At 41.9% G+C, this 22,334-nt stretch overlaps 2 protein-coding genes across 3 annotated transcripts in view; one reads left to right on the forward strand and one right to left on the reverse strand.

Annotated features, from left to right (window-relative positions):
- Positions 1–16,253, forward strand: part of LOC306930527 (uncharacterized protein) — a 41,008-nt gene extending 24,755 nt beyond the window's left edge. For both annotated transcript variants that reach the window (XM_079511540.1, XM_079511541.1), the window contains exon 7: positions 8,700–16,253. In XM_079511540.1, coding sequence (XP_079367666.1) covers positions 8,700–13,866 — 5,167 coding nt within the window. In that variant the 3' untranslated portion in view covers positions 13,867–16,253. The remainder of the gene's footprint in view (positions 1–8,699) is intronic.
- A 2,101-nt stretch (positions 16,254–18,354) lies between these two features.
- Positions 18,355–20,179, reverse strand: LOC306930792 (uncharacterized protein; the record flags this gene model as incomplete). The annotated part of the gene is made up of 3 exons (XM_079511890.1): positions 20,079–20,179; positions 19,488–19,687; positions 18,355–19,071 (listed from the first exon to the last, which is right to left on the reverse strand). The coding sequence occupies exons 2-3, from the start codon at positions 19,587–19,589 to the stop codon at positions 18,355–18,357; spliced, it is 819 nt and encodes a 272-aa protein (XP_079368016.1). The 5' UTR covers positions 19,590–19,687; positions 20,079–20,179.
- Positions 20,180–22,334: the final 2,155 nt, after the last annotated feature.

Here is a 22,334-nt window from a genome sequence, read left to right on the forward strand (position 1 = left end):
TCTTTGTCCTTAAACACTACAAGTGACTCACTACACTCCAAAAAAACAACCCATATGGGATTTTAACGCACTCCATGAAAGAAAATGCTGTTTTCTATAGACTGAATAAATCTATCCCTGTCTCTAAAAAGGTCACCCTAACAATATTGGTAATACATAGAATCAAGTCTTGGCGAGTGGCGCCCCTTACTGTCCTCTGCCGGTATTGTTTTCTTTAATAGCACTTGTGCAAAAGTAAAACATCTTTGCTGCAGATGTGCATGATGTTGAGAGCCTGTAAATAATAAGTTTAGATGTTTTGTTGTAAAGAAAAGGATGTCTTATACTTTTGTGATCTTGCATACAAACACTGGTTGACGGACTTGCTTTCCGTCACTGTTTTGCAAATGCCCTCCAGAGATTGAAATTGGCCCACCCAATCCCCCAGAAAATATACTGTAGATGCCAGGGCAATACCGTGTGTTCCAGCACCGTAAGATCTCAAATACCTTTTTATTTTTATAGTCCGTTTGTTGGAATGACATGTCCTCTTGTCCAGAATTTCACCTCCCTCTTTGGTCCAAATCCTAAGCTAAGAGCTAACCTTCAAAAAGCACACCCGGATCATTTCCCACCCTAGAAATGTGATGTAATCTTTCTGCACAGTATGAATAGTGATAACTTGTAACTTAATAGCCTTCATCACACCTCAGGATACATTTATTTCTTGGCGTGCGGTATTTGTCAGTGAAAGAATTGTTTCTATCAGGAAAAAAAATTCTGTTGATTTCTATATAAACACAAACATACCTCAACCTTAGATATACTGTATTTGCATATCTCGGTGCCTCATGTTATGGATATTCTCAGTCATCTTAAAAACAGGAAATATTCCATCCCCAAAATCCTCTTTTTTTTTTTTAACTTTTCTTCTTTTGGAGAAAATAAAGAAATGTATTTTATTTACTGACAAATACGCACGCCCTTCTATCAGGTGTCTTCACAGCCTACCTTGACCGGTTATCAGTAGCATGTCAACAGAACACCAGTTCAAGCCTTTGGATCTTTTTTTTTTTTTTTTTTAGGGCTTCTCATTTACAGACTTCATGTTTTATATCGGGTACAATTTATTGCCTCTGAAATATCTTGTCTCTTCAACCCATTTAAGACCTCAGTCCGATTCTAAATAATGCCTTCTAAATCCTAACGGTTTTCTGGAAAACTTAAGTTGCTGTCGGTTTGTCGAGTGAAAACCTTGTATGTCCAAAACGGTTCCCTTTTTTAAAAAGATCTTTTTAAAAACATTTTCAAATGGTGAAAATAGCTGATCTACAACTGTGAGCTTGTACATCTGCTGTTTTCACTACTTTTGTACAACACTTTTGTTTGAAGTGCAGAAGTGGGGCATTAATTTACAGGTTGGAAAAATAATCTTAAATTGAAACGAAAAGATACGAAGAGGTTTCTGCCCGACAGCAACGATTATACCCTATTGGCCTGAATCTAAGACTAAATTTTTTTCCCAATGGAAATACAATATATATAAATACGCCGTATTGTCCCGGATATAAGATGACTCTGATTATAAGACGACCCCCATTTTTCAAGACTCATTTTTGGAAAAAGAACATTAAATATCAAATAGTCTAGTTCCCGATTATAATACACCCTTTTTTTAGGATATTTCCATTGGAAAAAAAATGTCTTATATTCAGGCCAATAGGGTATAGCTAAAATCTAAAATGACGCGGATGCTTTCCCGGATTGAAGGGGATAAGAAGGTTAAAAATGTTGCTTTTACTTTTCGTGTTTTGAACAACAGAGTCATATCGTAGCATATAATCACAGCAAAAGCATAATTCAGACGGGCAACATTGTTTTGCCAGACGGCACACTACTACGACGAAGGCGACGCAGTGGGCCAGTAATGCAGTAATGTAAAGATGCTTTCACCAGAGGGCAGTGCTGCACTGGACTGCATTGACCCATTACAGGCCATCAACACCAAGAAGGATAACTACATAGATATTGATGTAATGCTGTGAGCATCCTTTTCTGATTTCGGCTGCTCGTCAAATCACTCTGAAAGCCGGCCACTGTCGTCTCCATTATTGTAGTGGTGTGAACTTTGCCACGCACTTGATTTTGAGGGATTCTTTTTTTTTTAACGATAAGTTCATTATAACGGCCATTGTGGTCATCGTTGTCGTTGTATGTGGACAGCCATTTTCAAGGCAACACCATTCTCAGTCGACACATTTTACACCAGCATTCTTTAGACAAGATAATACCTTATTTGACACAATAAATGAGTAAATAGTGTTCATCTAACTCAAGGGGATGTACAAATGGAATGACGTGGGCCCCTAATAAGGTTCCATTTGGTTTAATTTGCACACTTTGAGTATTTTACTACGTACACTCCGGATACAGGATTGGGTTTTTTTTTCTCTCAAAAATAGCTTCTGAATGGCAACTTTAATAATATAAATACTGTGCTTATCCAAAGGACTGAATCATATCCAGGTGTCACACTGGAATCAGGAATTTTAGTGCATATGGCTCTTATTATACGTCTGTGTATGCCACGTACACTATCAACAGCTATACCTCAGGACTTGCATAATATTGTAATTGGATTGTACACATAATTTATGATGATCCTTTTTTATCAGGTTGTTCAAAAGCTCTTAACAGATCTTCATATATTTGATTCTTTATTTGTGTTTTTCTTTTGCTTAATTTAATTTTTTACAATTCTAAGATGAAAATGTTGTGCTATGAAGTGAAAAATGTTTTTGAATACAAAATGATACTTCAGGTATAAGTAGGTACCTCAGATATATATATTTGCAGACTGTGTAAAATAGTGCAGTCAATGATTGTCAAGTGAAATCTGATCTAAAAGTCAACGCTAAACTTTTGAAACCACTTTTATGTACAAACCTTGTGCTATTTTGCAGGGCATAATTAATTTTTTACACTAACAGTGTAGAATCTGCATGTAGACATGGGGAAAGAATATTCACACTTATAGAGTATAAAGTGTATAACGTTTGAATTGACATTGCTAAAACTGTAATGGCTAAAAACATTTTTACTAGCAGTAGGTTTGATGGACCTAGATTTCAAATGCATGGCTAATTCACTAACCTAATCAATGTAATGGTGTCTTTGTTTAGGTTGCAAAAATAATTACGTAACAGTACATGCACCAGTTCAAACTAACTTGCCTCATAAGAAAAAAACAAAAACAAAAAAACAATAATAGGTTGATCTCGCCATGACAATCATTAACCCATTTTGACCTGAGACGAGATATTTGCGTTAAAAACGTTCGCTCTGAAAGAATATATATTCAAAGATTTGCACCACATTTTCACGATTTCTCAAAAATGGCAACTCTACGAGCTTGTATATCTGCTATTTTTCAATGGCTAATGTATAACCTAATGCTTTAAACACCAAAAGGGGTTCCCGCCCAGAATGGGTTAAGAATTAATCAAAGGCTAGGCTATTGATACCCAACAAAATATTAACTATGTTCTAAGTTTGGGAAATATAAATATGCCTGTTAAGCACGTGAGGTTTTGTTTTGTGGTGTCTGTTATTTGCCATCATGTGATCAGATACACTTGATATAATAATTTTGCAGTTAGCTTATAAACAAATTTTAATGTCCTCTTCAAGGTTTACTGTAGCAAATCGAACGGTTTACTACCTCATGATATGGAAAACTGTTAGTTTTCACGTAACATTTCTATGTAGCAGTTTATCATGTACACCACACACACACACACACACACTTGTAAAACCAGATTGATACACCTCTAACGGTAGCGCGCACAGCAGAAATGGGTGATCTGACTACAACAGTAGTTCTCAAACTTGTTCGTGCCGCAAGGATTTGTGTAAAAGAAAAAAAATCGTTTTCAAAAACCTTCAAGATATTCTGCTATTTTTGAATAGCCAACGTATAAAATATGGATAAAGGGGTTAAAATGATCCTGTATTTACACATTTTGCAGGGGATCCCCCTGGAACCCCCTCAACAAGGGTCCCCCGGACCACACTTTGAGAACTACTGATCTACAAGTTCTCAACGCATCACGTCTATGACGCGCAGTGAGCTTTTAGATTGCCTGTTTTCTGCGTGCGGTGCAGTCATACGACGGAGCATAAATTTGGCATTAGAGAGAAAGCTCTTTTTGGATGAATTTTCACACCACAAGGAGAGTAGATTGAGGCTAGAGATAATGTGCATAGTTACTCTGACATGAGACGGTGAAATGAATCAGAATTCAAGCACGGGTCTAACCCATTATGTAAATATGTCAAAGTATCCTAAAGTTTCATGCCCCCATTCTTGACTTGAATATTTTAAAGGTCAGGTGTTCATTTTGTATCGTCTTGGTGGTTGGCACAGTTAATAATAGTCTGTTTGTTTTTTTGGAGAAACATTTCCGTTCTCATAAATGGGAGTAAGATGTAATTTTGCTTCCTGAATGCAATATCTCTTTGGACACGAGTCATTTCACTCAGGCAGTGTTTATTATTGAAGCTTTTTCTCTCGTAAGTAAAAATGAATGTAAATAGCTTTAACAGAACAAAACGACAAAAAACAAAAAAAGCGCTTATTCACATTGAAGAACTTAATGAAAATATAGATATATATTGCTGATAACGTATATGATTTACCTCGGGTGTGACGGAGGTGAAGGAATGCGATTTTAAATTGTCCTTCACTTTGTTATTACAAGGGGAATTTGTTAATAATGTTTTAAATATTATGCTTAGCCCATTATAACATACCAGTCCAGAGCTTGGTGAATTGATGAGGTTGCACAAATGCAAATAGTTTCACTCTTGAGATGCGTAAAGCGCGTACTTATGCGGGGAAATTACATAATTTCTTTCTTTTCTTTTTTTGTTAATTAACTTGGATCATTTTTGCAAATGTACAAAGGAATGAAACTGTGTGTATTTTTGCATGATTGCCAGAGTATGGACTGAAGAAATTGTCACTGGGCCACTTGATGTGTACAGTAAGGTGAAATTAGTCTTTGATGGGGGATGTTGTAATAAAACTACTGGGGTGTATGCAATGTATGTCATGTAGAAACGTGTAGTAGACCAAGGGTTCCCAAACTTTTCAGGCCGAGACCCCCCCCCCCCCCCCCCCCCCCTGCAGATAAATATTGTGAAACTAGCCGAGTTTGTAGATCGGCTATTTTCCTAATGTCATTACATAATGTTCGACAGTTTGGTATTAAAAAAGGTAATTAAATTAATACATTGTAACCTCAGAAATATGCAGATACCCTGTACCTGTATACACTTAACGGTGTATGTTGGTTTGTTTACTGTTGAGTGAGAAAACAATGTTGCACATTATTAAGCAAATCATCTGGGCTGACCCCACCCTCCAAAGAAATCTGGGGACCCCCTGGGGGTCCAGACCCCCCCAGTTTGGGAACCACTGAAGTAGACTAACTGTGAGAGTCGATGTCATGGATCCATTCAGAACCACCGTGTGTCAATTGTGTCATTAACCACTCTCAACCCGGCGTCCCTGTTTTGATCCATGTGTGACTAAAATGTTCAAATAATATATGTGGCAAAATAGTGAAAAATAAGCAGATCCACAAGCCCCAAACGAGTCTCGACTTAGCTTGCATATCGGCTATTTTTTCCGTTTCTGAAATGGGTCTCGAGTGGTTAATGATGTATATCTAACTACAATTCACTCAATGTCTGAACATACAACGGTTTCCTAACTAGGGTTGGGGAACTTGGGATCATTTAGGATTTCAACGATTCGACTGGATTCCCGACCCTATTCCCCACGTGAACTAGATCTGTTTCTCCTCCCCAGTGTACTGTGAGGTTACCGTCGACAGCTCTGTGCTGTCGTGTATCTGTCATGATTGTTCTCATCGAATTCTTGTGGTGGTCGTGTTTTGATTTGGTCTCTTTTTTTTAATGTGTATATATCTGTTATCACTTTACTATTTGAAGGGGCGGGGGGGAATTAATGGCATCTCCTATGAGATCCTACACAAAACGCTATGTGAAATGGAGAGCAAAAACCCTCAGGGATCTAACTTGTACCACCTCATTGTAATATTCCTACTTAGACTGAGCTTGCAGGGATGTATGTGTCCCGTTACCGAAAAGCAAACATGTCTCAGGTTCTGGAGGAGTTGTCGTCACAAATACATTTTTTTGTATCTTAAATGGATATCATTGCAATTTATTTAGTATCTCCAAAAAATCTGTGTGAGATATTTTACTGCTGCACACGTCCTCTTTGGTTGCGTCGAGCGGCCAAAGATATTACAAATTCACACTTATTGTTTTTATGCAGTAATTCAATGTAACTTCAGTTCAGGTAAGATGTTTGCCAGGCACGGTTTTCAGTCTGCAGTCCCCTCTCCGGCTCACAGTCCCTCAAGCAATATAGAGATGTGTCACATTGTATTGGCCTAAAAGAAAATGACATTTGACCGATCGTTGCTGTCGGGTGAAAACCTATCTCGATTCTCTTTTTTTTGCCCTTTTCGTAAATACTTGATCATAATACAAAAGTAGCAGATCGCAAGCTCCAAATGCGTCACAAAGTGACACGTTTCAAGCTTGTGGATCTGCTACTTTTGATGCATTTTTTGCATTTGAATCAAGAAAAGTAACAGTTTTGGACATATGAGGTTTCCTCCCGACAAGAGACGACATGCATATTCAGACATTCTTAACCACTTATGTGACACAGTGTGACACTTAAAGGTATATTCAGTGATTTCACTTAATTCAATTCTTTTTTTGATTTTGTTGTGATAATCCTCCCTACTATAGAGTGTGCTGACCATATAAGGAGTTCCTCCCTGTCCCCAGTACTCCTGGGGTAAAAAAAAAAGTAGGTTTCGTTTTTGGCTAGGTGGCCCAGCCGTCATCCAATCAGGATAGAGAGGGGCCTTCCGCCAATCATGATCGAGCGGGGGCGAGCCTTGGTGTGTGTGCTGTTGGCCTGTCGTGTGTCCCCCCCACTGTAGTCTGTGCATGTGCACATCTTGTTACCGGGGCGGACTGGGTTTTTTTTCCAAATGGGGCAGCTTAGTTTGAAATAGGCCCGTTTCACGCCTCCATCTCAAAAATAGTTTCAGGTACTTCCAGAAGCAAAGAGTTAAAAATGTTCACTTAATAAAGAGAAAAATTGACACCTTGTGAGCTTGCAGCATGTGTGCAATTTTTTGAATAGCCAAAGTTTAAAATTAGGTTAAAATGTCCCCAGCAAAACTTAATTTTGCTGGGGACCCCCTGGTACACCCCCAAGCACCCCACTTTGAGAACCAAGGCCTGACACAACAATTTGTTAATTTGGCTGCCATGCGAAAAGAGCCTGTTGACATTTTAAAAGGTAAAGCGGTCATCTCTAAAGAACCAAGATATGTTTGACATGTTCATGCAACAGTTATCTATTTTCAAAGAAAGATTTTTGGCATACTGGTGGGTAGTACCCAAAGTAATTGTACTTCATCTTCGTACAATACCAGGCCTACCTCACAAATGCAAAATAAATATGACCCCCTAATAGAGACAACACATGGAATAGATAGGGAAAAACAGGGACACAAACAAAACCTCGTAATTATTGGCATTAATAATTTGTCAAACATTTTGTCTAACTTGCCATGTTATTCCATCCTATAATTTATTTTATTTTTTGTGTTTTTGACTAAATTTGTTTAATTTCTTTGTGGTAGAGCACTTAAATGATCACTACATGTTATCCGTTGCACTAGATGTTTGATAACGGTTTGAATTTGACATCGTGTTGACAAGTTTGCTCCTGATGCGTTTCCTCACAGTGATTTAACATGATCTTGCTTTGTGTTACCATGGGAACTGGGGCATCGTTGCTTAATGTCTCTGTGCATGTGTAAAGGTTACTCGATGTACTCCATAAGGGGGGGAAAAAGCATTACGAAAAGACGAAGAAAAAAAAATATATATTAGCTGTAACAATGTCTTTGGTCAAATTCACTGGATAAAAGAATCAATTTTCAAAATCACTTATTCTTCTAATAAATTTATTGTGAAAATACAGATCATGTAGTGTGTGTGTGTGTGTGTGTGTGTGGTTTACTTTTAATAGATTAGATTATACTTCACAAATCATTTGCTTGAAGGCTCTTGTCTTGTTTGATTATATCGTCGACTCGTCGCTGCCCGGCAGAAACCTTGTATCTACATATTAATTGTATTTTTCATAAATGGATGTCATTAGCCACGATGCCGTCTTGACGGTGTCCGACAAAAGTGGAGATCTGCTATATAATCCAATTTGAGGAAAGACGTTTGACGTTGTGGTTGTGACTATGACATGGCCAAACTAGGGGCATCAGTATGACAATGGTTATGTTATTATAATCAAATTTGGGGAAGGACATTTGATGTTGTGGGTGTGACTATGACAAGGCCTGCTGTGTCGCTGAATTTTCTGGAGTTTTATAAAGTGAGTTGCGAGGCCCCTGCTTTTGTCTACGTTGTCTGTTTTAACAGTTTGGCTCAGCACCAAGATCGGCGGATGTGCGTTACATTATCTTATTTCTCCCTACAGTGACCACAAGTAATTCATCTGTATAAATTTGAAACGCAATTACCCTTACATGTCTGTCTGTTGCAACCGCTGACTCACTCATTTGACTGTTTCTTTTTTTCAGTGAGCCTCCAGAGGTGCATGGTGCAAAGGCAAAGGAGCTGCAGTCGACCTCCACACTGGAGCAGTTTGTGGCCAAACTCTGCCCTCACCATCAGAGACAGATCGTAGATGCCCTGGGCTTCCTTCAGACCGAGGTGAAGGCGTCGGGATATTCCAGCACATCGCAAGCCTCTAACCCTACCTCCTGTAGCCAGGGAGCCATGTGCTCCACTGCGCTGCCCAACCTGGAATCCCCTGAGCAGCCATGTTCTCAGTCCAGGCTTCCTATTACATCCACTCCCAAAGGCATGCTGGATGTCCGGGACATGTCTCGTATCACTGGCAGTCCTGCAACGGTAAAGAGTGTTATAGACACTGCTATTTCACTGAAAACGTCCATTATTTCTGGCCCTGCTTTAGATCTGCGCACACCTGGATCAGGTAGCACCGCGGATTTGAACATCCCCGGCTTGAATGCAGTAGATGCAGAGAGCAGCCGTCACAGTGACCACGCCCCATCTCTTAAGGTTATAATTAAGTCTGATGGTAAAGCTGACGGTAAGAAGCTGTGCGTGCTCCCGCCCTCACTGTTAACTCACTCTGGCACTTTGGGAGAGAAACAGGGTAACTCGGACTTGACAAACAGAGCAGAGGCTCATGGTGCTAGGCTCAGCTCTGCTGTGAAAAGGCACAGTCAGTCGGGACAATTGCAGCAAGCCAGACAGAGAGGCTCCATTGGGCCCACCAAAGACTCGCAGGCTAAAGTCTCAGTTCACAAGGCTTTCAGCAGCATTCCAATCAACTCCCCAAGGACCGCTAGAAAGACCATGCGGAGTTCCACTGACCATCGTCCCAGGGAGTCTGTTCGTAAGGTCATAACAGACCCAGATCTAGGCCACTATGACATTGTTTATATTGACAAACCAATCACAGAGTGCTTGAGGGAACAGCGGCGTCCCTTCACCCCACGCAGAAATGCCAGGAAAAGCACCAGGGGGCCCATGTACGTAGAGGAAATGTGGGAGCTGAAAACGGTCCGTACCTTAGCCAACCGGAACGACAAGAGCAACTGTCCGAACCCGATGCCAGAGCTCGTCGCCTCGGTCACCCCAAAACAGATACTCGCCAAACCCGATGGTGTACCCCCTGTAGATATGCCTTTTGCAGGAGGCTGTGGAGAGACTGTTGGTCAACAAATGCCCCCAGAACAGCCAGAAGAGAGGGAGACACCTGGAATGGGGGATGTGGTGGAGGCAGCAGATGGTGAACTGGATGTTTTAGTTGAGACCAGTCAGACAGATCAAAGTCAAGTAGCCAAGGAGACGTCCACTCCCCCATCTCCCTTAAGCTCTCCAACGGAGAATAGTGAAACGCATGTAGATGCAGATGTAAACGCAATGCAAGAAGCGGGCGCAGATTCAAAGCAGATTCAGAGCAGGTCCGACGAAAGCCCTGCTTCAGAAACTGCCGCTATGGCACCGCTTGAGGAGGACAAGGAGAGCAATGAGCCTGACAAGGTTTTGAATAAAATTACTGAGGCAGTAGCAATAGAGACCATGACAGACCAGTCAGAGAATGAACGGGTAAATGAAACAGGGCCCCCGTTGGTTTCAGATGAAGTCCCGAGCAGCGAGTCTGCAGAGCAGCAGGAGTGTGAAACCTCGGCCCCAGCCGAGGGTGATGGAGCAGTGGAAGAAGAGGGGGACAAAAATGAAGACTGCAAGGAGAGCAGCAAAGATGAGGAACAGCCACCGGAGCCTCAACCAGAGGTGCAGAAAGTCACTGACAATATGGATGGAGAACAGAATCATAGCCCCGTAGCTCCTGCAGAAGAGGAGGAGGCAGTGGAAGTCGAGGTGCAAGAAAATAACACGGTGCAGCCACAGGAGAATGGCACAGTTCAACCACAGGAAAGTGACCCAGCTCAACCACAAGAGAATATCACAGTTCAACCACAGGAAAGTGACCCAGCTCAACCACAGGAAAGTGACCCAGCTCAACCACAGGAAAATGACCCAGCTCAACCACAGGAAAATGACCCAGCTCAACCACAGGAAAATGACCCAGCTCAACCACAGGAAAATGACCCAATTCAACCACAGGACAATGTCACAGCGCAACCAGTTAAGATTGAGGTGGTGCCTGAGACTGAAGAGAATGATGATGACGAGGACTATGATGTGTCCTCAAAGACACTTGATGCACTTCTGAATGAATTGCCACCCTGGCGTCGAAAACGCGGCATGGTCATTACTCTGCCAAAGCGACTAAGAGAGACTAAGCGTGAGATTGTGGGTTATGTTAACGGTCGACCCATATCGGCCTCTGACAGAAGTCTGCGTCGAAGATCGGCCAGTTGCACCCCTTCACCTCTAAAATCTCGAAGACGAGTTCCCAAAAACACACCAGTCGATGCTCCTGTTCAAAATAGTCCCATGCCAACAGATCTCCCCGAGAGAGATGCATCTGTAAAATCTGAGAATATACCCGTGCTTGTGGATGAACTTTCCCCTGAAACCACACGGAGCACAACACGTGCCTCAGGGTCCCTCATTAAATCAGAGCCAAGAGCCAAACTAATCCAAAAACGTGCAGCTCAGAGTACAGACAACACTGATTCTCTTCCCCAAACCCCTGAGTCCAGACGCCCACTCAGATCAGCCAGACTGAAGCAAGCTGAAACTGCTAAGTCGCCGCAAGCTGAAACTGCTAAGTCACCGCAAGCTGAAACTGCTAAGTCACCTGCTAAGTCACCGCAAGCTGAAACACCGCAAGCTGAAACTGCTAAGTCACCGCAAGCTGAAACTGCTAAATCACCGCAAGCTGAACCTGCTAAGTCGCCACAGTCTGTAAATAGCTCTTCTGCTTCGGCAAGACCCACTGGGCCACATTCACTTCCATCAGGAGAGGACGTACCCTCCGTCCCCGTTTCTTCTTGTCCTCTTCCCGTTTCTTCCACCCCACCCGTACTTCCTTCCTCTGCTGTCTCTGAATCATCAGATGGATCTGCGGTCCCAGAGAATACTGTCGAGCCGGTTGTTGTAAATCCCAAGTCACCGGAAATGAACCTCGGTGACAAGCAAAAATCAACGGTGGAAAGACGTTTGCCAACCAAACAGAAACATAGACCGTCAAAGGCTGAAAAGGTCAATGAGGATGAGAGTCCGGTATCTGGCCCAATGAAAAGTCAAAGTTCTGAAGAGAATGAAACGGCAGAACCAAGTACACCGCTAAGAAGCAAACGGCTTCTCCGCAAGGACACGGAAGGTGGCGAAGGTGTTCAGAGGAAGGCAGCACCATCCTCCCTAGATGAGAAAACGGTGGGTGGGGAATCCACCAACTCTTCCTCTCCAGACAAACTTGTGAAAATGCCATTGAGGAGTGAGAGCAGTAAGGCTGGTGTGTCCAGTGAGAACCCACTCCAGTCAACTCCTGTTGAGAACAGGAAGTTGCCGTTGAGGTCACAGAGACTGGCAACGCCTTCTACAAGTGATCCTAATATAGCAGAGAAACGGAGGGATGTTGCGTCACCTATCAGAATCAAGCCAGAAAAGATAACAAAGATGGCAGTAAGTTCTTCCCCGTTTTGTGAAACCTCTGTGTTGTCACCAAGCACTGTAACCTCTGTGATCATGCCCAGAGTCGAGACCCTAAAGCAAACTACTGCTAACAAGTTCTTGGGAGCCCTGAATGGAGAAGAAAACCAACATTTACTCACAAATCTGAACATGAAGTTTGATAAAATGCAGAAAGGCTGGATCCAAATGGACAAAGAGGGCCAGCCAGTGAAAAAACACAGAAACATGTCAGACAGACAGGCAGCCATATGGAAGAGTAAGCGCAGGACACGGAAACCAAAGTCTCAGGACCAGCAGAAGCACTCTCCGGTGCAGATGCTTTTCATGAAAAATTTCAGCCTCACCAGTATTTGCCGCTGGTTCCTTGAGTCAACAGAAACAAAGTCCCTTGTCATCGTCAAGAAGGTGAACACGCGTCTTCCGTCCGAAACCCAGCTCTGCTTCCACAGCTCTTCTGGCATGTCGGGGACATCTCAAGGAGTATATCCAAGTCTGCAGGCAGAGCGCCTTAAGAAACACCTGAAGAAGTTTGCCATTGCCTCCCCTGTGAAGAGCAACCCCAAGAGTCAGAAGCTCATTGCTAAAGCACTGGAGCAGGAGGCAAATGTAGTCAGAGAGAGGAGAGAGGTTTTCTCTGGCACTCGTTTGACTAAGCCATTATATTCTAAAGTCGAAGCTCAGAAGCAGAGTGAAGCCCAGAAGACTTCAGGTAAATCCAAGAACCCAGCTAGCGCACGGATCCTCAGAAAGTACTCCAACATCCGGTTGCATGTTAAGCAAACCTCTGTCAGGCTTAAAGAGGCCCCGACAAAAAGAGCCACAAGTATGAAAGCCTCCAAGTCTGGCTCAAAAACAAACCTCAAATCAACTGTCAAGGGAGAGAAGTCACGTCTTCCCGTTAATAAACAAATTAAAGAGTCAAAGATAAGGAAAGGGAAGATGTCCACTGGTAGAAAGGCTACAGCAAAGTCTCCTATTCAAGAAAGGATAGTGAGATCTCCAGGCAGTAATAGAGCATCAAGGGATCTTACCAGGAAAGATAAAGATTTTCCACTGAGATCTTCTCCAAGACCAGGTATGCCTAAAAGATTGAAAAGCAAGCCTGAGTCCATCAAAAAGCAGTTGGAAACGGAGAAAACGGGGGCGGAAAATCCCACTCCAACTAAAGCAAGTGGTACAAGAACCCAAACAAAGGAATCACTACAAAGTCCAATCACAGAGGGTCGAGTCAGTGAAAGTAAAGGTGCAGAGGTCGCTGTAGAAACCTCACAGAAACACACGGATGTTAAGCCCCCAATCTCACCCGACCAGGTGCTGACCAGGTCACAGAGAAAGATGGAGGCAACCGTCCCTCTGACGGAAAGCCCCAGTTCTGCTTCCAAAAAGGTGTGGACGCCGGTCGCAATAATGCAAGGTGGCAGTCCTAGATCTGCAGCCAAGAAGGTTCAGGAGCCCACACCAACAGGAAGTGGGACTCCAAAATCTGTCACAAGAAAAGGTCAGGCGTTGTCGACGCCGCCACGGAGTGGGACTCCAAAATCGCCAACAAAAAGAGCTCAGGAGCCTTTACAGTCTCCAGCTAAGCGCACCAGGATGTCTCGTTCAAAATAAGACTTACTTATTGACGGGAGACCACAGAACAGAGGATGATGATGTTTTTCCTCTGTGATGAATATACTCACAAAGGACTACAAGTAATTATTTTGTGTACTCTTGTTCAACTGTTTAAACTTTTCTCATTATTAATATTATTTTGTTTGTTTGTAGGAAAATGTGTTGAAAAAGAAAGTGCTGACACTCGGAATTGATTCACGCTTTCGTCTAGCTTGTGCCGCGAAATGCATTGGGTTTGCTGTATGTGTTCAGGGGCTACATGCAAGCTCCATGCGACGACGAGCAGAGTTATTGTCCCCCCTTTTTTTTTGCTTTGTTTTTCACCACTCTGTAGCATGGCTGGAGATAACATTGATGCCATGTGAAAACCAGTTTTGCAGAATTGTGTGCATGAACGTTTGACGCTAGTCTACGACAACAGGTTGGCAGCAAATCCATTCACCTTCCGCATATTATTTTTGGCCGGCGGCATGTTGCGCATTTAGTGAACACTGGAGAACGGAACTACTCGACATGCATGAACCCAGAAGCATGGGAGAGCGGTTTTAACTGAATACTTTTTGCGTATAGAATCTTTTGGGCCATTGGTGTCTCCAGCCTGTCTTGCAATCAGAGCTTTTTGGGTGTGTAACAGCTGTGACAAGGTGCCTTATTTATGAAGTTTAAGTCAGAATGTGTTGCTATTATGTGAAGCCTCGGTTCCCTTGCCGTTGGCACAGGTTCCAGTTAACACGGATGTGCGTCCTTCCATGTTTGGCAAATGGTTTTCCGTTCCATACCTGCATATTTAATATAATGGTATGCCTCCTTGCTTAATGTGTAAAAGCTTTTGTGTCCAATACGTTGACTGAGGCATTGTCAATTTATTCTGAAGATTTCTATATTCTGCTCTTAGCCTCTTTTGTTTGTTATATACTCATTTTTTTCCCCCCATGAAGTCCATTTAGTTGCGTTACATGATGAAGCCGACGGTAATCTCAGTAAATCTCTCTCTCACTCTATCTCTCCATCTCTCTGCATCACAACAAAAAAAGGTTTTAGATCTTTGTTTTATTTTCTATTTTTGTTTGAGGTCGAATTTGACAGCGATTCATGTTGTACACATCCATCGCCATAGTCTGGCCATTAGCGTCATTGTCACCTGCTTATTATTACACCTTCTTAAAAAACAATGACCTGCTTACTGCATGTGTTTATAGTCTTGTTAATGTGAACTGTTGCTAAACTATTTCCTGCCACTCTTGGAGTAGAGATGTTACGTATATGTAAAGCTGAATCCTACTGTTGAAAACAAAAAAAAGGTTAACCACTTTAGACCTGGCATCCCTATTTTGGACACATTATAGGCATTCATCTTTCAAAAATAGCTGATCTACAACCTCGCATTCAGCTTGTACGGCCATCATTTATTTTGTTTTTCTTTTTTAATTGAATACATTTTCATGATTTAGAAGCCATTTTTAAAAATCCTGAAAAATGTATTTTAAAAAAGGGGCTTAACCAGCATCCAGAAAAATCTCAACGTGTTGCACTGCGTCGCGTTGTAAGCTTGTCGATCTGCTATTTTCAGTTAAAGCTTTCCCCAAAATGAAAGAAAACGGAAAAGACGTTTGTTAGTATAGTCCCCTGAGGGACTCCGCTCAACCATATAGGCTTTAAGTGGTTAAGTCATTCAAGACTATGCATGTACGTTACAGGGCGTATCATTAACCTGTACTGAGAAGAAAAACGTGATGTTGACATGGTTTAAGGCAGCAAATCCCTCGTCTATTGTGACCTTCCATATGTCATTCATGATGCATTACTGGTTGATGCATTAGTACCTCTTCTACATAAGATCATTTATCTTTTGCCCCACTTAACGATGTCACTACCACGTGTATATATTCCTTATTGGGGCAATTTTCTTCTTTTTTTTTGCGTGAGTGTTTTCTTGTCACTTCTCAAACAAGATTATTCTCATACAAGATTGTATTTGTTTTATTTACTGCCAGGCATTATGTTTTCAAATTTCCTCTACATCTGCAATAGTAGCATCCAACATGAAACATTTACCATTTTAGCACAGTGTTATTGTCTCTCTCTCGCCCTCTCTCTCTCTCTCTCTCTCTCTAGGAATTAATCATTTGTAAATGCAAAACATTTAAATCCTGTTTTTATTGTTATTTAAGAACCCCATGTTCATTAGACCTAAATTAAACAACCCACCAGATATCTGACTTGAACATGTTTTATTCTTTACAGTTGCTATTTATAGATTTTGATTTTTGTATATCAGAAAGAAATAACAATTCTTTATTTGTGTTAATCCCAAGAATGATACATCTTTTACGTTAAGAACTTTGTATTTTTGCTGGAGTTGATATAAAGATGTTTGAATTTTACGTTTGGTTTCTTGGGTTGTGTTTCTCGGTTTTATCCCTTACTCAAACAGACTTAACAAACTTAATTTAGTCATGAAGTTAGTCATGAAGTGTAAGAAGCTACTACATATATTAACCCTTTTTAAAAAGTACTTAATTAAATGGTGCATTTATATAGCGCTTTTATCCAAGGCGCTTTACATACCGGGGGAAAGGGGTTTTAGTTTCCCCCCGGCCCGTGACTCCAGGGGGCCCGGGCCCGGGGCTGTCGGATGATCGATCGACGACCAGACAGCGTGGGGTCATCCCTATGTTCCCCAGGTTCTATATTCCCCACTCACCCGGCCCCCCAAAAAAGGTTCTATGTTCCCCGCTCAACCAAAAAGAGGTTCTATGTTCCCCACATAACTAAGAAAACTCAACCATGGAGGCTGTGGACAGTTCAGAAGTTAATATGTTATTATGAAAAAAAATTATCAGCCCCGACTATCGGCCCGACTAATTAGCATAGATTTTAGGCCCGACCCGGCCCTAAAACGTCGGGTCGGGCTTGCTTGGGTTTGTGCAGAATTTGAGAACTACAGAGAGTAAAAGTGAAACGCCAGTCAACACCATCTTCATAATAGATAAATACACAAACGGAACAGTACTATTATTTTTATTATTATAAACCAATTCAATATATAATTTTTTTTTTCATGGAGCCCGGCCCGGCCCTACTGATTAGCAAACATTTTAGGCCCGGCCCGGGCCTAAAACGTCGGGTCGGGCCTGGTCGGGTTCGGGCAGAGTTTGAGAACTCTACCATGAATATAGCCGAGAACACAATGTGAGTCTATTTTGAAAATTGACAGAAAGAAAACAGGCAAAACCAACCTTTTGCAAGTTGTATTCTGATTAAATACTTTGGGGCATGTAAAAGAGGGTGACATTTATTTATATAAATATCGTCCATGTAAATGCAGTTAATGGCAAACACTATCCGCAAAACATACACTCTCCACATGCCTTCGGCCTGGTGGAGACAATAATGGACTCTGTGTAGAAAACCACTGCTCTAGTCTATACCACCAAGATGGCCACCAGGGTTTGTTGACGAAATTGTCAGTATATTTTAGTTTTAGTCATAGCTTAGTTTTTATTTAGTTTACATTTAGTTTGTCAGTGGAAAAAGGTAGTCGATGAACATTTTTCGTCTTAGTTTTAGTCGACAAACCAACAGTGCCCCGTACTTTTTTATTTTATTTTTTAATATTAAAGACAAGAGTTAAGTTTGGCTCAAACTCAGAATGCTATACTGTTGTTGCTGCCTCTGTGCCCATGTCCCAACTCACAAGCGCCATCTAGTGGTAATGAGATGACCTACTTTTTTTCTACCAAGTTGATGGAATATCTGTCACATGTGGATAACGAATACATTCAAGCAGTGGTGTAAAGTAACGAAGTACATTTACTCAAGTACTGTACTTAAGTAAAATTTTGAGGTGTATATGCCTACTATACTCTAGGTGCCGATACTTTTGTACTTTTACTTGAGTACATTTTAATACATTTGAGTACTTTTTTCCACCACTGCATTCAAGTACTTTACTACTCAGTTTTAGGTTTTAGAGATATTACCATATAATATTACCTCATTGTCTGTCCTGATTGAAGGTCTAACGACCGAAACATCAAAAAAGCAACATTTTTTCAAGTTCTTTTGAATTTGAGAGAGATTTACCACAAAAATAAAGAATGTATCGTTTTATAACGGATTTATTTTATATAAAAGTGCAGAAAGTCATAAATACATGATAAATAGATAATGGATAGATAACTAAATAGCTTCAGCGGCTTCAAGTAAATCTTGAGGATCAATAAATTGTAGGATAAAGTTTGTTCAAATAAAATATTAGATCCTGTTGGCAATAGTTTGGTGGGATCAACTGAAACGTCACTACAGTCCTCTTTTTCTGTACATATCAAATAAATGCACAGTAAATAAATACACAAATGGCAATTGCACAAAAATCTAAATAATTTACACAGAATCCCAAATGATGTGATTGTGAGCTTGTAGACCAGCTATTTTCAATATGCGTCACTGTCATTTAGGGAATTGACTGTCTAGTCCCTTTTCTCACCAAGACTCGTCGTCACCGAGCTCTCTAAGAACCTCGTGAACAGAGAGTTCAGGCAGAGGTGCATGCTGCATCATCGGCCCTGAGCTGGCCGTCTCCACGGTGCCCTCTGCAGCATACCCTTGCCAGGTGTCAAACACCTGGGGGTAATGGTCCTCCTGTGGGGGGCTGTTCTCCTGGCCGCTGCCCCAGTAGCCGGAATCGGGGGTGTCAGGGGGGGAGCTCCCGGACGTGGTGGAACCTGTACCGGACACCGACATGTAATGCTGCTGCTCTGCAGATCCAGGGTACAGGAAGGATGCTCCTGAGTTTCTCACCTCAGGCGGAGAGGGGCACCAAAAAGAATGCGCCGGGGACGTCTGACTCCCCGGCTGAGCACAGGCATTCGTCATGGGTGGGCTGGAGCCGCTTCCACGGTAGCGATCCTGCTCGGCCTGATACATGACGCCGTAGTGCCCATGGTGCACAGGGGTGGAGTACGATTGAGGGTGCCGCCAGAAGTAATCTTTCAACGCCTCCTCCTTTACCTGGCCATGGTAGCCTGGTTGAGGTCCCTGGGGTGGCAAAGGGGCAGTGTCGGACTCAGGGCCGCTGGGGATCATGGTGAGGGGCGGAGAGAATTCCTGATTGGTTGGACTTTCAAGCTCAGACTTCCATAAGGCTTTTTTGGCTCCTCTGCACTTCAGGGTGCGAGCTCTTCTGTTTTGAAACCACACCTAATGGAAAAAGAAAGGAAGACGGTTAGGTTTGCTAAACTAAATAGATAAAGAGAACATTCTGCTCTTGTGTGTCAGTTAATGATTTTCTGTTCCAACAGAAATTGGAACAGAGCAAGAGCTCCCAGGGGCTTATCTAGTTTGTTGTAAGATGCCGATAGATATTGTACAGTCTATCTGTCAATCCAAACAACATCCTGATAAAAAATGCTTGCATTGTCTTAAAGATAAAGAGATAAAGTAAGGAGGACTGAGATTGTGTTGCCAATAGTTCTATGCAAGCCGGATACATTAAAAAAACAGAGCCAGTCTTAAGAAAACAAGCCCTATCACTAAACTCCATACTAACCGTAACTTCACCCGTGAGCGTGTATGTGTATGTGTGCATGCAAAAAGCGGTGAAAGAGGTGACATACCTGGATGCGTGACTCGGGTAGGCCGGTGGTCTGGGACAGGCTCTCTCTCAGACTGATGCCCGGGTAGGGGTCCGTCTGGAACGTGATGCGGAGGAGCTCCATGTGGTCCTTGGTGAAGCTGGTCCTCTTGCTGCGGCTGGTGTTTTAGCGAGAGGAGGAGGAGGCACCACTGGCAGCAGAGGCCACCTGTCTAGGATCATCTGTCAGGAGAGGAGAGGAGAGATTATTATCATGAACCCCATAATAATATAAAATAATGGATCTTTATGGGTTTAGCGCCAATGTTCTGGGCATGTCGTAACTCATAATAGAATAAACAAAAATAGGTGAAAATAGCATATCTACAAGCTCAATACATGTTTCAGTGGACAATAAAAAAAACTAAGAGAATAAGGCACACAAATTCAATACATTCCTTCCACCGTTGAGACACTATAACGTCACATTGCATAATACAACGCACAATTATCTGGTAGTCCAAGCAGTTTAAAGAACCCCTATCTAAATCCACTGCCAGGTGGTGCAAATAGGCAAATCTCACTCACAAGCTACGGTATATTTCATGACAACTTGAAATCATCTGTTTCTTACCAGTGCTGGAGTGCATGTTTGTGGTCAAATGCTGTTCCAAATTCCAAATGTATAGTTGCAGTGGAGTTCAGTGTTCCTTCCAGGTTGAGGGTCTCTCAGTGTCTGTCTCCAGTTTGTTGGAGGGCACCTTTTATTGATCCCTTGAGATGTCAGTCTTCAGTATTAGCCACACCCACACCCCAAACGTAAGAAGGTGTGAAGTGTCATCATGTGACAGTGACAGATTTTTGAAGTGGTGTGGGACGGGTGTGTATGACATCATGTGCCCCCACTCAAGACCCTTTTTTTAGAGGAAAATGGGGAACATAGAACCTTTATAGCTAAATGGAGAACCTTTTTTAGTTGAGTGGGTTTGGGTAAGCGCCTAAGCGGGGAACATTTTTTGCGGGAGTAAGTGGGAACATAGAACCTGGGGAACATGGGTATGCTCCCGACAGTGTTACACAGTCATTCATGACAGATACGTATTCAAAGCATTATCTCTCGGGGCGCTACAAATATCTACACATCCTGCAAGTTCACTTAAGGCGAGACATGGTAGGTGAAATCATGATTTTTCCTTTTTTTTTTTTTTTTCTATTTTGCTTCCTAAACATGTTTTCTTCCAAACTAAAGCAAAATAAACATTCAAAACACAGATTTAGATGTTTATTTTAGCCAATGACAGCTCGTTTTGCTGGGTGAAAATCCACCCTCTCAATTTTCATGATTGGTTGTTGGTACAAAGGAAGTGACCATATTTGGATCAAACCACAGTCAGCTCGAGGTCCAGACCTTTCCAATGATATATGGCATTATATGTTGTTGCCAAGATATGGATGAGATATTTTGTCTCAAAATAGTGGCTTCAAATAAAACGTTTTGGAATTTTACAATACAATTCTTTAAAGGCCGTTTACTTCAGTATTAGCCACACCCACACCCCAAAAGTAAGAAGGTGTGAAGTGTCATCATGTGACAGTGACAGATTTTTGAAGTGGTGTGGGACGGGTGTGTATGACATATCATGTGCCCCCACTCAAGATCCTTTTTTTAGAGGAAAATGGGGAACATGGAACCTTTATAGCTAAATGGAGAACCTTTTTTATAGTTGAGTGGGTTTGGGTAAGCGCCTAAGCGGGGAACATTTTTTGCGGGAGTAAGTGGGAACATAGAACCTGGGGAACATGGGTACGCTCCCGACAGCGTTACACAGTCATTCATGACAGATACGCATTCTAAGCATTATCTCTCGGGGCGCTACAAATATCTACACATCCTGCAAGTTCACTTAAGGCGAGACATGGTAGGTGAAATCATGATTTTTCCTTTTTTTTTTGCTATTTTGCTTCCTAAACATGTTTTCTTCCAAACTAAAGCAAAATAAACATTCAAAACACAGATTTATTTTAGCCAATGACAGCTCGTTTTGCTGGGTGAAAATCCACCCTCTCAATTTTCATGATTGGTTGTTGGTACAAAGGAAGTGACCATATTTGGATCAAACCACAGTCAGCTCGAGGTCCAGACCTTTCCAATGATATATGGCATTATATGTTGTTGCCAAGATTTGGATGAGATATTTTGTCTCAAAATAGTGGCTTCAAATAAAACGTTTTGGAATTTTACAATACAATTCTTTAAAGGCCGTTTACTTCAGTATTAGCCACACCCACACCCCAAAAGTAAGAAGGTGTGAAGTGTCATCATGTGACAGTGACAGATTTTTGAAGTGGTGTGGGACGGGTGTGTATGACATCATGTGCCCCCACTCAAGACCCTTTTTTTAGAGGAAAATGGGGAACATGGAACCTTTATAGCTAAATGGAGAACCTTTTTTATAGTTGAGTGGGTTTGGGTAAGCGCCTAAGCGGGGAACATTTTTTGCGGGAGTAAGTGGGAACATAGAACCTGGGGAACATGGGTACGCTCCCGACAGCGTTACACAGTCATTCATGACAGATACGCATTCAAAGCATTATCTCTATTACTTGATCGCGCTACAGCGTCACAAAAGTATCAAAAGATCGAAGCAGACGTGCTACTTGTGCTGTATTTGCATTTGAATTCTGAAAAGTAAGCGTTTTGGACATGAGGTTTCCACCTGATGCAGTAATGTGCTGATGTAGCTGCTATTTAACCACTTTAAACCTGCCATCCCTATTGTGGACATGTCATCGAGTGAACAATACATACATACATACATACATACATACATACATACATACATACATACATACATACATACATACATACATACATACATACTTTTCATTT

This window comes from Electrona antarctica (assembly GCF_951216825.1).
Source record: "Electrona antarctica genome assembly, chromosome: 10".
Classification (NCBI taxonomy): Eukaryota; Metazoa; Chordata; class Actinopteri; order Myctophiformes; family Myctophidae; genus Electrona; species Electrona antarctica.